The sequence below is a fragment of the Myotis lucifugus genome, unplaced genomic scaffold (assembly GCF_000147115.1).
Source record: "Myotis lucifugus unplaced genomic scaffold, Myoluc2.0 scaffold_21, whole genome shotgun sequence".
NCBI classification, from domain to species: domain Eukaryota; kingdom Metazoa; phylum Chordata; class Mammalia; order Chiroptera; family Vespertilionidae; genus Myotis; species Myotis lucifugus.
Window position 1 is genome coordinate 2,615,521 of NW_005871069.1, and position 15,825 is coordinate 2,631,345.

Below are 15,825 nucleotides of genomic sequence, written 5' to 3' on the forward strand. Positions count from 1 at the left end.
ACACACATCTCCTTCTTCATCTGGGGGAGGATGAGCCATCACTGTGCTGGGACCCCTCGTGAGTCCCCTGGGGTTTGTTCAGCCCAAACTACATCTGCGTCTGAGAGGTGTGGAATTATGATAAACTAGCTGCCATCAAGAAGTGATGTTAAAATCCGTGATAAATCCAGGGAACTCTGGGGGAATCATTTTATTAAGAGTCCCTAACAATTGCTATCATTTATTAGATGTTTTCAAAGTCAATATGCTTTGTGCAGAAGAAGTGCCCTGCTGCCTTGTTAGGTATCCCATCCTCTCTCTTGCTGTGCAGTGCAGACCCGGCCTGGAGGTATCCATATTCATTGGAAGCTTCTCCTTCATCTTGGAGTGTAGATCTGTGGCAAAACAAGGAATATTTCTTTAGGTAGATTGTATTGTGAATACTCTTACTTGGGCAATATGATCTCCCATGATAGCAGCTAACAGGAGTACACCAGTCACCAAAAGACACAGAAAGTTTAACTTGGTGGATACAAGGTGACTGTAGAGAAGCATGCTCTTTTTAAAGATTTATAAGACTTCTTAAAAAGTGTTGAAACCATTATAAAATTTGACATTTTTATGCCAATAGACCAGAGTTTCTTAATCTCTGTCAACTGTATGAAATCCTGGGTAAATAAGTCCTTGCTGTGGGGCTGCCTGCGCGTTGTGGGACGTTTCCCGGCACCTGGAGCCTATCCACTAGCTGCCATAGTGAGCATCCTGCCCTGCAGTGTGACAAGCAAAACTGTCTTCAAAGATTGCCCTCTGTCCCCGGGGTCAAAATTGTCCCTGGTTGAGAACTACTGCTGCCCATGCTTTAAGGTCTTGTTATTTTACCAGAATGGTTCAGATTTTGTCTTCCAAGATCGCAAAACTGTGTTCCCTCATTGGACCTCTGAAGGGCAATGGCCACACTTTCAAAATCAAAGCCGAGAGCCTGCTTCCTCTCCTGTGTCTTTGCTAAGCTGCCCTATTGCCTCGGGTTGAATCACTGCATCAGTCCTAGCCTCTTGCCCTTTTATTAAAATAATAGAAGACCTAACTCCTAAGGCTCATTGAGGACTAAGTGAGATAATATGTGTGAACTGGCTGCTATATCTTAATGCTTGGGTTCTTCTCATAACTGCCCCCTGGGCACACCTGTTAGCTCCTACACAGAAGGATCTGTTTGGGGTGCAAGCACAACAGTGGAACAACAGTGTCCTGTCTCCACCTGTAGGCAGTCAACCTTGGCTACTGGGTTATCCAGACAAGGACACCTGGAACTCCTCTCTCCTCAGAACTGGGCAGATTTGTTATAAACTCAGAGAATGAGGACTGACCTCACCTGAATGGTAATGTGAGGACTCAGAGGCCAGGCCCAGCGCTTGTCATCAGCCCAGGCCCAGGCTTGTCTTAGCACCCACCCACATGCTCTGCTCCTGAGATTTCCATCCTATATAATAAAAGGCTAATATGCAAATTGTCCCCTCGACCGGGAGTTCGACTGGGAGTTCGACCAGGGGGCAAGGCTGGCTGGCCAACTGCCCACGGCCCCTTCCCCTGCTGTCCCTGCCCTCAATTGGTCCCCCCCCACCCTAATTGGCCAACCACCCATGCACGAATTTGTGCACCAGGCCTCTAGTTGTATAATACAGTTCAATGGTTTCTGACTCTATAGATAAAAAAGTGTATTTATTTTTATGATTCTTCTAAAAAATCCCAAAACCACAAGATCGTGTTTGAAGCCCCAAATCAATGACTTGCAGTTTCCCTCCGGTAATGCATTCCCCTGGACCACACAGACAAGAGGCTGCCCAGATCACTGCTGTGTTCTATTGAGTCCCCAGGCTGAGGCCTGCAGCTCAGGGGAACACACCAGGCTACAGACATCCTCATCCTTCCTTTGCTGGTGCTGGAAACCTCTCCAACCTTTCAGCAGTGGATGGAATTGCTTTTAGACGGGCACATCTGCCTTCCATTGCAGTCGGCTATAAGGACTGTTTGAATTCCTTTGCTTCATGCTCCTCTCTTTCTTTCCAGATTTTTTATCTTGTTTGAGTAGCAGTTCAGGCAGAAAAAAATTTTTGATCAATTTCTACACACTAAAAAACACAATTTCCATGTGTATATGTGTGTTTTTAAGAAAATCCATAGCTCTTTTCAGCAAGACCTCTAAGACCTCATAAGTAAGTACAGAAGAATAAAAAGGAAACAATCAACTGGGAAATTTTTACTTGGTCTTAGTACATATCGAAATTATAATAAAGACTAGAGGCCTGTGTGTGTCAGCTGTCCCTGAGAGACGAGAGAAGGAAGGCAGTGGTCGCTTCTGAGGAGAGACTGTGCAGGGGGCTCAGTTTTCATCCTCTGTACTAGTGGACCTACTGCACATCTCTGACGTGCATGTGTTCATGAAAATGTAACAAAATTTAAAACAAAATAGCAAATTAGAAAACTAAAAATTAAAACATAAGCTTTCTAAAATAAGGAGGGGGAAAAAGAAAGGACAAGGCAGCTTGCAAACATATTCAGGGTGGGGGAAAAGTAGGTTTATAGTTGTTTATATGGAAAATAACACAATAATTAATAAATAATAATATAAAAATAAACTGTGATTCATGTACTCACAACTGTAAACCTTCTTTTGCCCGCACCCTGCATTTAACTGCAGAGAGGAAGCCGGGTGAGGAAAGATGGGTAGACCCAGAATGCAAAAGGAATACCAAACAGAGCTCTATGGTTATGGAGGAGTGAGGGTGGGCTTGAGTTTGGAAACTTTCCTGTGGCCAAAGCTAAGAGTGAGCTGTGACCATCACTTATGTGACTCAGAGCCCTTGGTTAGAACCGGTGCCTAAATTGGTACTTATAGGATGCCACGATGGAGCAGGACATATTGTTAACAACCCTTCTCCAGTAAACATACTAGTGAGAATGGAATAGCTGTTCCCTGTAAGGTCCCTCAGTGTGGGCTTCAGGCTAATGCCCAAATATGACACAGACGGGCAACTCCGTATGTGTGAAAAATTCTTTCCCAAGTTCTTAGCTTTCTGGTGGGCTGATGGGCTGGTGAGCTAAGGATGGAATGTAGAATGGATGGACTGCGTGTTGCTGGGTAATCTCTTATAAATGTTATATTTTTAAACTAGCTTTTGCTGCCCTGGTTGGTGCGGCTCAGTTGTGTTGAGTGTCATCCTGTGCACTGAGACGTTGCCAGTTCTATTCCTAGTCAGGGCACAGGCATGAGTTGCAGGCTTGATCCCTGGTAGGGGGCATGCAGGAGGCAATTGATTGATGTATCTCTCTCATCAATGTTTCTCTATCTCCCCCTCTCCCTTTCTCTCTCTCTAAAAATCAATTTAAAATCTTTAAAATGAAAACAAAATAGCTTTTGCTAAGATTTGAACAACAGAGATTAAGGTTATAATCTCTGGCAAAAACCTCAGTGTAGTGACCCTGACTTGTTCATAAGGGGCAATTCCATACACTTGGATGGTCAGCCACAGCCTGTGTCAGCTGTCTGCACAGAGAATTATAACATGATGAGTATTTCCCTCATATAGAGAGGCATGAAGGGAAAAGTGTTCCATTTTCTAACCTGTCCAGGGCAGGCCTCAGAAAACTCCTGACAACCTGTAAAGTCGGGCTGTGCTTTTTCCCAGAAGAGGCAGGGCTATGCCTGCTGCAGGAAGCTACGATGGTGAGCCATGTGTTTACAGAGTCAAATCTCCTTGGACCACAAGCTCTCACATCAATCAATATTTTGACTTAGCAAAGCCCACTCCGTATCAGTTAATCAGTATCATATCCCACTTTCCCACGTTCCTCTGTCAGTCTGGCTGCGCTCTGAAGGTGGGTGTGAGTATACAGATCTGCCAACATCAGGTGCCTGGGACCCCAAGGGGAGGTGTGCATTTTGCTGTAAGTCCACCTGGTCACAGGCTGTAGTGTGGTGAGGGTCACAGCTGCCTGTAGAGTGCAGGGAGGTTCAAGAGCTTTGAGGGGTGCTTATGTGCCAAAGGGAAGCTGAAGAATTTAATCAATCTGTGTAGCCATTTGCTGCTTCATATATCACAAAGCAGAGGAGTTAATGTCCTAATGACACGCTCTTCATTCTTAAAGGCTGTGTTCGTCTGTGGTGGACCACTTGCACTGAAATCCATGGAAAACACGGGTCCCTCAGTGGAGGTTAATAATGCCTGACGATCTTCCCAGGAGCTGAGCAGGTTTCTGTGATCATGGACAGTTGCTGCAGTGGCTTAAAGAGAGTGACAAGCTGAGTCACTGGACTGTAAACAGGTCATGGGGAATGTCTGGGTTGGTCTTGAGTTTCTCATGGTGCTGAGGGGGGAGCCTTGGGGATTAGGCCCTAGTGCAGGGATAGAGGAGCCAGGTCCCTGCAGGGCTGTGGCTGGAGGGCAGGGCTCTCCCACAGGCCCTGACTTCTCCCCTCTCGGAGGAAATGCAGCAGACATTTAAATATTTCCAAACCAAACAAGACGCCCTGAAGGATTCTCCTCCTGTGGCCCCATCATCTGCCTCAGCCGGATTTGAAAATATCAAACAAGCAGTGACAGAGGCAGCGGGCTAGGAGGAGGACTGGCAGGAAGACAGGACAACAAAGGCCGTCGCCGCCCCTTGCTGAGCATCTGCCCTGAGACTCCAGGGCTGTGTTTAAAAACTGCAGAGGCAGGAACACAGGGTGGTCTTCCAGCCACAGTCCAAGGAGGGTTGAGATCTCCCACCCTTCCTCCACAGTCAAAAAAAAAAAAAGCTGGGGTGGCCTTGAAAATTTCAATTTCTCTTACCAGTTCTTTTTCATTGGGGCACACTTGCTTAGATATTTAATTCCCATTTCTTCGAGAGCATCCTGGTACCCTAATTTATTCTAAAAAGCCTCTTCATACTCTTTCCGGCCCCAGTGGTTCAGTCAGATTTAACATTTCACCTGGGCTTTGCTGGTAAAGGAAATAGAAATCCCAGAACCAAACCTCCCACTCCTGCCCGCAGAGCCTGCTCGGAAATTCTGCAAAGCCTCATCTAATGTCAGCACTGAACGTGGGGAAGGAAAATGAAAGTTGTAACTGCAGCCTGTTCTACATGTGATTTTTAATAGAATTGTGGTTTCTCTTTTTCTTTTGTAATCTTGTTTTCCAAATTAAAAATCCCTCAGTGACTCAGTCTCTGCCTGGTCTGAGAAACAGTCCTGCAAGATCAGCAGGAGCATCACCCTGGGGGAAGGCCTGGCTTCGGAGGCACATGGACATCCAGGAAAACGGCAGTCCTAGCAAGCACTGGCCCCTCTCCAGACGCCTGCAGACCTTGTCTCCTCCAGGCCTGCAGGGAGGTTTCAGTGGTGTAGACTGGGCCTTGGGTGATTTATGGGCCCCTGGATGGATGCCCTCATACATGCTGTGTGCATCACATGCATCGCCAGGGTGGATGGCATGTTGGGCATGGCATGCCTACCCTTTCAGCAAAGCCTTTCCCACTTCAGTTGCCACCCCATCCTCTACCCCATCCTCTGGTGATCACTCCATTCAGATGTGTGAAGTCCGATGGGTTCGGGTTAGGGTTTCGACCCTCTCCGTTACTGGCTGTGTAGGGGTGAACAAGTTTGCTCATCTAGGAAGTGGAGTTAGCACTGTGAACCTTATAAGACTATCTGCGTGCAAGCTAGCAGAGTGCCTGATGCTACAGAACCACTGATGCTACAGAACCACACACAGCTGCTTCTCAATGTTCGTAATACTATGGGAACCACGCAGTCTTCCCCAGCTCCAAAGGGAAACAGCTTTTCCCCATCTTACTTCTCTCCAGGAGGTGTGATCCTGGGTGCAGGGCGTTGTCTGATCAGTTTCAGGAACAACATGGCCTCCCACAGGGGACTGGGGAGCCACCTCAGAGGCTTTGCCCAGAAGAGCGCAGGCTGGCTGCAGCTGGGGCGCATGCCGGCTCTGGAGTCTTTCTAGCTGAAGGAAACAAAACCTAGCTTCCAGGCCACTCAAGCAAGGGGACATGCACCACTGCCTCACCAGGCCTCTGCCGGGGGCTTTCCCTGGGCCTCACCTCCATCTCCTCCATGAGGAAGCAATGTAAGCGTGACAATAATGGCTTCACAGGCCATGGGAGGGACACTTGGGAAGGGCTTAAGTAATGGGAGTGGGGAGGTCCTGGATAAAGTGCAAATGACAGTGGCTAGAGACCCCAGTGACTGCGGGGTGGGGGTATAAATAAGAGGGTGGAGTGGGAGATAAACTAAACTTTCTCTGTAGATGAGGGCTTGCTTTGGGGAGCAAGAGATGAAAGGGTACCCTAGTGATTACCAGGGGAGAGAGGAAAAGGTCTTCCATTCCTCATGTCCTGGGGTTCACACTCAGTCAAATTCAAAGTCCTGGGAGGTGGCGTGCACTTTCTGGGGAGTGAAGTCCCTGCTGGGCTCTGGCCAAGGCCCCTTGGGTGTCTTCTTATCTGTGAGACAGCCGCTCCCAGGCTGCAAGGGCAGGATGGAGCCCTTCCGGAAGGAACACTGTTGAGGGCACTGGCCTCCCAGCTGCTCCTCAGACATCCTCTGGTCTCTTGCACAAACTTATGCCAAGAGGACTGGTGACTCAGGCCTGGGATGGACAGGTCCCCTGGGAACTGGAAGCTGAATATTTATTAGTCGGATTACTGTGGACTCAGGGCGCTCTGAACTCCAAAAGGACTTCCATGACTTTTCTTTTTCCCAGATGAATCTTCACAACTATGCTGTGGCTGTCCCTGGCCCAGTGTCTATGTCTGTAGTGTTTTTCCTGCTCAGATAGTGTTTCATAGAAGCAGGTTTGGTAAAATGTATTTCCGTTCCGATAAAATATATTAAAATATATTTCCATTCTAAATAAGTTCGTGCCTGTTTTGAATTAATCACCTTGATACAAAGTAATTAGATATAAATGAATAAAGAAGAGAATTTGTCTTACAGGAAGAAAGTACTAATTCTATTTATACAGCACAGTAGCATATACTATGGGCCTGAAGATTTTTCCCCAAAATCAGACTTCCACTTTCTAAAATGTTAACTCTTATTCTTCCTGAATTTTCTAGAAGTTGCTGCAGCAGTTCAGAAACTTTGAGCATGCACAGCTAGAGAATTCTCTTACTTCCCCAGAATTCAAGCAGAAGCCAAGTAAAACAAAAGTACGTGCGCCTTTCAACCAGTGCCTGGCATTGGAGACTCTGAGAGATAACTGTGGCCTCAGAGGACAGCAGCCCAGCTTCAAAGGCTGCTTTGCTAACTTTGGGACAGTAACTCTTGAGATACTTTTTGGATTCCTCCCCTCTAGATCTCTCTCTGTCTCCCTGTGTCTCTTACTCCCTCCCCTTCTCTTCCTACCTCTCTCCTCTCTCTTCTTCCATTCCTCCTTCCCTTTCTCCCCCAGTTCCTCTCTCCCTCCCTCCTCTTTATCTTTCTTTGTTCACCTGTCCTTCTCTCTCCCTCCTTCCTCCTTCTGCCCCTGCCCCATCCATATCTCTCCCTGTTTCTCTCTTTTCTCCCCCACCCACCATGATTCTGCCTTACCTATTTGTATCTAAGGATCATTATTTGTATGCACTGAGACTGTGAGACTGCAGCCCCCTTTCTTTGGCTTCTTTCTGTTCTACCCTCAAAAGATTTTATAACCAATGAAGGAATTTCTTTTCCCACCTGCTGTAATCACCACCTCCTTTGTCTGGAGGATTCTGACATTGCTGGGTCTAAGTACCTTGACTTACTGCTCAACTGAGGCAGGCAGACTTCAATGATTCCACCTGACTTTTATTTCCTTTTGTTTTTTAATCCTCACCCAATGATATTTTTTCCATTGATTTTTAGAGAGAGTGGAACTGAGGGGGAGAAACAGAGAGGGAGAAACATGGATGTGAGAGAGACACATCGATGGGTTGCCTCCTGTAGGCACCCAGGGCAAGGGATGGAGCCTGCAACTGAGGTACCTGCCCTTGACAGGAATCGAACCTGAAACCCTTCAGTCCAAAGGCCCACGCTCTAACCAATGAGCCAAACCAGCTAGAGCCCATCTGACTTTTCTTTGCAGAGTTTACTAGAATAAAATAAGAGGCTTCATTGATTTGAATAAAAACAGAGAGGTTCTGTTTTCTGGTGCAGGGTTCAAAATTAGGCCTTGCTTTTCCCCAGGGGCCAGTAGTCAATCACAGGGATATTTGGGTGGGTAAGCTATTTTAGAAAAACCTTTTTAGATCTTTGCCTAACTAATTAATAGATAAGCCTTAACACCCACCCATTTGAACCTGGAAATATTTTTAATTCAAACTGCCTTTCTAGACCTGTGGTTTTCAAAGTGTGGTCCCTGGACCACCATCAGCGTCCCCTAGGAGCTTATTAGGAATACTAACGCGAGCCCTGTCCTATACAGACTGAATCAGAAACAGGGGTGGGCCCGGCATCCTGTGTTTAACAAGCCCTGCAAGTGATTCTGATGCACATCCCGTTTAAGAACCCCTGCTTCAGAGTGAAGACCACCTTTATGCCTGTGATGTCAGATGCAAAGGTCTTATATGTGATGTTGGGAAAACCGTATGAAATAAACTGAAACCCCTGATAGCCACGACCTAGTGCAGATCTGTAAATAGGATCAACATCCCCACATCATAGGGATATGGGAAAAGCACCACAAAATGGGTGTGGGGCATCTTGAAAAAAACCTGAAGCAGGGAAAGAGGGGGAAAGGAGCTGTGTGTCTCTTCACGCCACTAGGGGGCGCGCTGGCCTTTCCAATGCGGTCACTCTGAGAGACGCAGCGTTTTTGTCTTTGAGGTCCTGTCATTCTCTGTATAAACAAGTTACGTTCAAGTGTTTAGGATATAAATTACGACCATGCCGGCAGCCTCGGAAGGAATGTAAACACAGCACTGTGGTCGGAGCAAACTCTGAAACTGACTTCATAATTTATAGCAGGCCCTGAGTAGCTCAGTATATAAAAAAAAGCCCTATTTAACTGCAAATATGATAATGGAGACACACAAAAAAGCTTAAATCACTGCTTAATTTTGTGAAATACAAAAAGAAAGCATAAGGATTAGGAAGATAGTTAAGACTTTTTAAGACAAGAGTTTGACTAGGGAGACTCCTTGGCCTGAAATTCACTTGGAATACAAAAACTTGTGTGCAGATATCTACTGAGTGGTATTAAATGCCTGGTAATTGTTTGGGAGAAAGACCTTTTAGAGAACCAGGGACAAAGGAGAGTTTTCAAAAACGAAAGCAAAAACAAAACAAAAACCCAGCCCCGAGTAGGAGAGGAAACCCAAAGCGTGACGGTGGGAGAGAATCTCTACCCTTCTCAGATCTACCCTCGCCACAGCCAGGAGTTTGAAGGGCTGGTCAGACCAGATGAGGTGGGCTGGGTAAGAACAAGTCCTCCTGCTGAGTGGGCCCGTTTTCTCTCTTTGTCATTCATAGCTTTACCAGCCTTGCCGATAGCATTGGGAGGCTGAGTAAGAAAGTAACAAGGGCTGTGAAGGGATCCCCAAGGGAAAACATCAAATCCCTCCTGAAAAGGAAGGAGGGAGTTTAGGGCACAAAGGAGAGAAGTGTATAGGTTAGTGGGTGCCAAAGCTAAGCAGGGTGAGCAAGGCTCTGAATTGGAGGGTGGAGACAGAGAGCTGGTACAGAACATCTTGTGAGGGCCAGGTTCTGTTCCTCTCCAAGGAAATAAAAGAAACCAGGATGCTGGGTTCTGCCCACTGCCTTCCCCCTCTGGACTCTTCAGGATCTGACCACCAACTGCTAACAAAATGGGATCCGCATCCACTCCAACCTTTGACTCGCAAAGGGGAAGCAGGTCGTGTTTTTTGGCACCTAATCCTTGTTGGCTGCTCAGCCTGGCCTGTCACTCCGTGCTGGTAGGTAAGAGGAAAGAGCAAAAGGCAAACTCTCCCTGAGCACAAGAAAGAGAACAAAAAGGGCACTTCATTGCTTCAAATCCAACAAACTCTTGCCTTTCATTATCTTGCCTGGTTTTCTTTTAAGTTCCTTTCAACTTCTGGTTTTTGTTTAGTCAGAAAGAGCGAGGGTGAAGGAAAGAAAGAAAGAACAGAAAATGTTCCTTCTTCTCTTTCTCTTCTGAGAAGACCCACAATCAGAATCTGGCCTGTGTTACTCAAGGCGCAGACCCCACACCATGTCAATTACACAACTTGGGGGGAGAAGTGTAGAGTTGCATTGCTGGCTGGTGGAGACAACCTGGCGATTTCAGGATGCCTCGGAGGAAATAGTTCCCTAAAATGACTATATGTTACATACATTTTATTGAAAACATTTTACATCAAAATAGTTTGGCAAACTGTAAAAGTATACATAAGTGCAAATATATCCTCCTTTTAAAATACAAGTGTGAGTATACATGAGATAAAAATATCTTTAAAATACCGTGGTAGAAAATAACCTGGTAAAAAACGTTGTATTGTCACAATACTGAAAACTGTGTTCTTAAACTAGACACATTGTTTCTAAATACTTTCTTAATACTGTTCTTTGGCATTTATATCCAAAGGTAGTGTTTGGCGAAACAGAACTCCTTCCTTAGGTAGGCAATGACATGCAGCTTTCTTGAAATCTTGCGTTTAGCACTGCCTTTTTGAAAAGCACATACATTTTTATAGACAAAGAAAAACACACAGACAACTTGTCTGCATTTTTCAGACCCTGATTACTGAAGGCAATGAAGATCCCAGAGTTACATGCTTATGTTTTTCATGTGGTAACTTTTTACCATCTTCGCTAAGAAGTTGAGCTCTCAGCTCTTCCCCTCAGTGGAGCCTGCACACATTTAGGACATTACCATGCCAGGGCTTGTCCTTCTACCAATGGTAGATAAGTGTCAGTGAACACACAGGCCTGGGGATTCTAAGTGAATGGTGTGCTACTTACAGCTATGGGGTGCACTTTATGTGAGTCCATCTCAGTTCACCCCCCCCCCCCCAGGAGAAAGTGGCCTTGGCATGGCCTGCCTCCCTCCATTCACATGACACAGGGCTTAATATCCTGACAGACGCTCTGGTGATGGTGGTGGTGATAGTATGGCCCACTAGCAGAGGGATGGAAAGAAGAAATGCCGTTGAAGTTGAGGACGAAATCTTTTCTGTCACACACTGGGGTAGAGTGATGCTGGTACCGAGGCAGTCCCACTGAAAGAAGGAAGAAAATAAAAACTCTTTTCAGAAACAAATTTGCCCAGGTGAGGATGGAGCCTGTTAACTTTCAAATTTTAACTTAATTGGTATCTTAATTGGTAACTTAATTGGAATCTTATTAAGGCCTATTGCTATAAAACTGGTAGAGGAAACCTAGCTCTGGCAGTTTCTCAAAGTTTTAAACGATAGGTCATAGGATAATTCTGGAATCATTAAATTTTGTTTTGATGTACCCACAAACACAGAGCCACAGAGTGCCTGTTCCCCCTCTAAAACAGGCTCTTTTTTAAAAATCCTCATCTGATGATATGTTTTACTGATTTTAGAGAGAGGGGATAGGAGAGAGAGAGAGAGAGAGAGAGAGAGAGAGAGAGAGAGAGGCATCTCTATCCATCAGTTGCCTCCGTATGGGCGTCCAACTGCAAGCGGCAGCTTCGTATGTGCCTGGCAACCTTTCAGTGCATGGGAGGGTGCTCTAAACAACTGAGCCACACCGGCCAGGTCTACCCCGGTTCTGTGCCTAAATTCCCCTATTAGTGCTCACAGAGGAGCAGGGACACTGGGACAATCTGACCCAGTCTCTTGTTCCAGGTCTCTGAGCACAGGGCTTCTTCCAGAACCCAAACACCCACACGAAACACTAGTGTCGCCCTCACATTTTGTTTCCCAACTAACTGGCCGGGTCAGAAAAGCAGGCCACAGCAGGGATATTTCCTGTGCTTTAAGGAGGGACAGAAAACAACCCCGGCACTAGAGAAAAGCTGGGGAAAGAAAGCATACATCTTCGTCTTCGTAGGTCCTGAACGCCTTACACTTCCTCTAGAAAGCCAACACTCCAGGGAGCAGAGAAAGCCCTCCCACAAGAGCTAAGCTGGAGATCCTGCTACCCACGGAGGCGTCTGGCAGTGCAGGGAGGCCCTCAGAGAGGATGGAGAAGGCCCGCACTCCTCTTCCCTGGGGCTGCTCCTCGTCCAAGAACCGGAGCCACTGGGCGCCAACCAGCCACTGCCCTTTGCTTTTGCTTTCTCCTTGTGTGCGAGCCCTGGGCGCAATGGGCCAGGGGTGTCTGTCTCGAGCTGGGACCTGGACTCCTCCGGTACAGGGCCTGTCTCCGGGCCAGGTTGGGTTAAGCCTGTTGGCCTGAGTCTTTCTAGTAACCCGTGCGGTGTGGGAACCATAAGGTGCCCATTGGTGCCAGACCTGATTCCGTTTTTGAGTGCGTGAAAATCAGAACTGTCGCCCGCTGCGCGTGTGCCCTGCTCGCATCGCCTGGGCCTGGCTGCATCCCAGCTCTATCGAGAAGTCAGGTTGCTAGATAGCTGGCCACTCAGCCTACGCTATTGCCGGGTGACACCTAATGTTGCCAAACGTGCGCTGTAGTGCTCTCAAAGCAGCAACCACGCGTCCCCGATGTGCGCGCGTGGCTCTGCACACAGGTGCGCTCGCCCAGCAAGTTAGAGCACCGAGCAGCGCCAGAGCGCAGTCGCCCAGGCTGGACCCCCGAGCGATCGCTCACACCTCCACGCAAGACCGCGGCCAGCGCTTTCAGGTGACGGGAAGTATGATAAAAGCCCTGGCTCCTTTCTGAAAGGCTCAAAGGATTTACCGAAGGGTGCAGAGCCTCTCTGAGCACCACCCGGGCCTTGGCCGCCCTATCCCGAGTGGGAAGGCGCGCCCCGCGTGGGTGTGCTGTGTGTGTGTGTGTGCGCGCTCGCGATCGCTGGGGTTGGGGTGCGCCTGGGTCCCACAGCCTCAGCCCTTCTTGACCTCCCTGCTGCTTCTCGCTGGGCTTGGGCTTCAGACTCTCAGTAGGCCCCGGCCGGGAAGGCGGCACATTCCCAACCCGAAGGCCAACGCGCACCGCCGCCTGGGAGATGCCAACAAGCATTGGGGCAGCGGGTAATAGTTCAGAGGTACCGGAGCCAGAGGGCCGGGGAGGAAGGCGCAGAGCGTCCCGTTCTGGCTTGGGCCGAGCCATGGCCTCCCTGGCATTTCCAGAGGTCATTCGAGGCTCCCCGGGAGGCGAGGCCCGCTTGCTCCGTTCTCTCCAAGACAAAGAGTTGTGTTTCCCGGCCCCCGCATTTTTGGGGGCATCTGCGTGCCCCCTGTGTGTGGGGTGGGGAGAGGACGGCCACTCAGAAGAATCAGAAGTCTCTTTCCTGAGTGTTTTCTTGTTTTTGATTTTTAAGGTACTTCTTCACGGCGGCTGCGAAGCCTCAGAGACTGAGTTCACGTTGGGCAGGCCCTGCCAGGACTCCAGTGGACAACCGGCTCCGCCTGGGGTGGGCGGTGATTGACAGCCAGTCCACGGGGATTAAAAAAAATAAGAGCGGAGGGTTGTCTGTATTGGTTACTTGCAGAAATTCCCATAAAATTGAACAAGACTCTGCTTTCAGTGGGTTAAGTCAGGCTAAAATCCTCTCCGGTGTGGTCCTGCCGAGACTGTCTTTGTTTAGTTAACCTCTGAGACCCGCATTTAAAAGGCCTATTTGGGAAATTTCACCATTCAGGGAACCAACATGTTTTGCCCATTTCTGGGCTTCCCTTCTCCCCTCATGCTCTTAGGGCACACGATTCACGAACATATAATGTCTGCATTATCCTTCCTCCCATTTTCTAATTGGGGGCGGGGAGGCAAATGTGAGCCAGAGCACCAGTTGATGGGCAGCCCAGCCGGATTTCAATCTGCATCTGCAGCCGGGGTGCCCCAGAGGAGGTTAATGTAAGCGAGTTTATCTCCACTGGCTAAATATTCAAAGTTCTTCTCCATCCTGTCTGTCCCCTCCCACTGACCATTTTGGCAAGTCCATAAATTTTCATATTCCTTGACCAACACAATTTACACCAGCAACACAAGTGTTGTCCAAGAGGCAGGCATTTCTCAAGGGAGTCATAATGTGGACCTCAGGTCCTGCTGACCTAAGACAGACTTAAGTGTCACCAAGGTGGGTCAAGCGATTCAATCTGTGTGGGGAGGCAGGAGACTTAACAGCCTGTGAAAGATCCTGGCACCCCACTGCTTTCCTCTCCGTCCTTCTCTTCCTCTCAACACCTGCTCAGGTGCAGCCCCTCCCAACCTACACCCTCAGAATACAGAACTGTCCTTCTGATATTTACTTTTGGGCAAATTACAACCAAACAAAATTTACAAATGACAAGAGGAAGCAGCTACAGCTCCTTGGCCAAAGTCCCCCAAAACCACATGCTTTCTCTCTAAGCTAAGTCAGGCCTGAGACTTGAGACCTGCAGTCCATAAGGTCACCAGAGACCCTAGGCTGGCGACTTCGCACCATCCTCCTAGGAATGTAAATTCGAGAGGCCCACCTCTGGGCTAAGGGTGTGGGGGAGGACGGTATGAACCGAATCCTCTTCCCTCCATGAATAAAGTGCCAGCTTCCCCCAGCATCAGCTTCTCCCAGCGCCTTCAGACCCCCTAGGCTGCCGCGATCCGCTGCAAGTTGCAGTAGCCTTGGAGCCTGGAGGCCTAGAGGCGACGCCCCCAGCGGGCGCGATCCATTACCTGACAGCTCTTCGCGGGCGTTCTGGTGCAGGTAGCTCTGCTCCAGCGAGTAGGAGGACATGCTGGAGTGCAAGCCTGCGGAGGCCGCGGGGTTGCTGCTGGGCGTCAGAGCGGCAGGCTGCTTGAGGTAAGGCGAGGCGCCGGGAGAGCCCCAATGCGCCCCTGGGCTCGTGTAGGGCGAGTGGCACTCGATGGCGCTCGCCAGGGCAGGGGACGAAGGCACGGGGCTGCTGCTGCTGTCCGGGCCGTAGTCCCCACCGCCGCCGCTGCCCCCGGCCGTGCCTACACCCCCAGGCCCGGCGGGCACGGGGCAGCTGGCCATGTAGGTGGAGCCCGGGTTGGGTGACATGTGCGGGACGTGGTGGTGGTGGTGGTGGTGCGGGTGTGCGTGGCCCGGCGCACCCGCGCTAGCGTCGTAGCCCCCGGGCATCATGTCAAGGCCGCCGTAACCGCCTTGTCCGTGGCAGCCGAGCGGCGCTGACGGGGGTGCCTGGAAGTCGAAACTCTGGGGCAGCAGCGAGGCCCCGAAGCCCAAGCCGCTCACCACGCGGTGGTACATGGGCTTGAGCGCCTGGCACTTCCTCCTGAAGCCGCGCGGTCGTCGGCGGAACGAACCCTCCTCGAACATGAACTCACTGGCGGGGTCGATGGTCCAGTAGTGCCCCTTTCCGGGCCGCCCCAGGCCCTTGGGCAGCTTGATGAAGCACTCGTTGAGCGAGAGGTTGTGGCGCACGGAGTTCTTCCAGCCCTGGTAGGCGCCGCGGAAGAAGGGGAAGCGCGCCTGCAGGAACTGGTAGATCTCGCTGAGCGTCAGGCGCTTGCTGGGCGAGCTCTGGATGGCCATGACGATGAGCGCTATGTACGAGTAGGGCGGTTTCTCCGGCCGCCGCAGCCCTGAGCTCGCCTTCTTGGAGACCCCGCTCCCGGCGCCCACGCCGCCGCTACCGCTACCGCCGCCGCCGCCGCCGCCCGCGCTCTTGCAGGCAGCCGTGGAGGCGCTGGCGCGGTTGGAGGAGGAGGAAGAGGAGGAGGAGGAGCAGGAGGCGGACGAGGACGACGACGTCGAGGTGGTCTCCGGGGTGGCGGCTGCGGACGGCGGGCTCATCAAGGCG

The 15,825-nt window shown here is 49.7% G+C and overlaps 1 protein-coding gene across 1 annotated transcript; it reads right to left on the reverse strand.

The window, feature by feature from the left end:
* Positions 1-10,285: 10,285 nt before the first annotated feature.
* Positions 10,286-15,824, reverse strand: FOXF2 (forkhead box F2; the record flags this gene model as incomplete). Its single annotated transcript, XM_023751370.1, has 2 exons — positions 10,286-11,187; positions 14,714-15,824. Coding segments are annotated over 2 exons (1,278 nt in total), but the record flags the coding sequence as incomplete, so codon positions are not given.
* Position 15,825: the final 1 nt, after the last annotated feature.